Below are 332 nucleotides of genomic sequence, written 5' to 3'. Positions count from 1 at the left end.
GGAAAGAAAAAAAAAAAAAAGGGAAAAAAACCCCCAAAACAACAACAATAAAAAAACCCCCCAACCCACAATCCCCCAACCGAAAGAAAACCAACCAAAAAAAGCCAAAACAAAGACCGAAGAGAGAACAGAGAAGATCGGTATTTGCCTTAAACTCCACTTAAAGCCCAGTTTGAGGATCCGTGAGGATTATTTGTGAGAGCTAGAGAGGTCGTTTCGGAGGTCACACGAGTCAGGTAGCTGAGGAAATTGCATCGAGTGCAGTCCATGTCTTTTGGAGAGCGGCGGTAGCAGCAGCGGCGGCGGCGGCAGCATCAGTCCGAGGGCGGCTC

At 48.2% G+C, this 332-nt stretch overlaps 1 protein-coding gene across 1 annotated transcript in view; it reads right to left on the bottom strand.

The window, feature by feature from the left end:
- Positions 1-314: 314 nt before the first annotated feature.
- CBFA2T3 (CBFA2/RUNX1 partner transcriptional co-repressor 3) overlaps positions 315-332 on the bottom strand; it is a 25,676-nt gene continuing 25,658 nt past the window's right edge. Inside the window, exon 8 of the mRNA XM_035895199.1 lies at positions 315-329. Within this exon, the coding sequence (XP_035751092.1) occupies positions 315-329 (15 nt within the window). The remainder of the gene's footprint in view (positions 330-332) is intronic.

The sequence above is a fragment of the Egretta garzetta genome, unplaced genomic scaffold (assembly GCF_000687185.1).
Source record: "Egretta garzetta isolate BGI_Z169 unplaced genomic scaffold, ASM68718v1 scaffold395, whole genome shotgun sequence".
In the NCBI taxonomy this organism is placed as follows: domain Eukaryota; kingdom Metazoa; phylum Chordata; class Aves; order Pelecaniformes; family Ardeidae; genus Egretta; species Egretta garzetta.
Note: the sequence above shows the minus strand (reverse complement) of the source record. Positions and strands in the feature narration are given on the sequence as shown.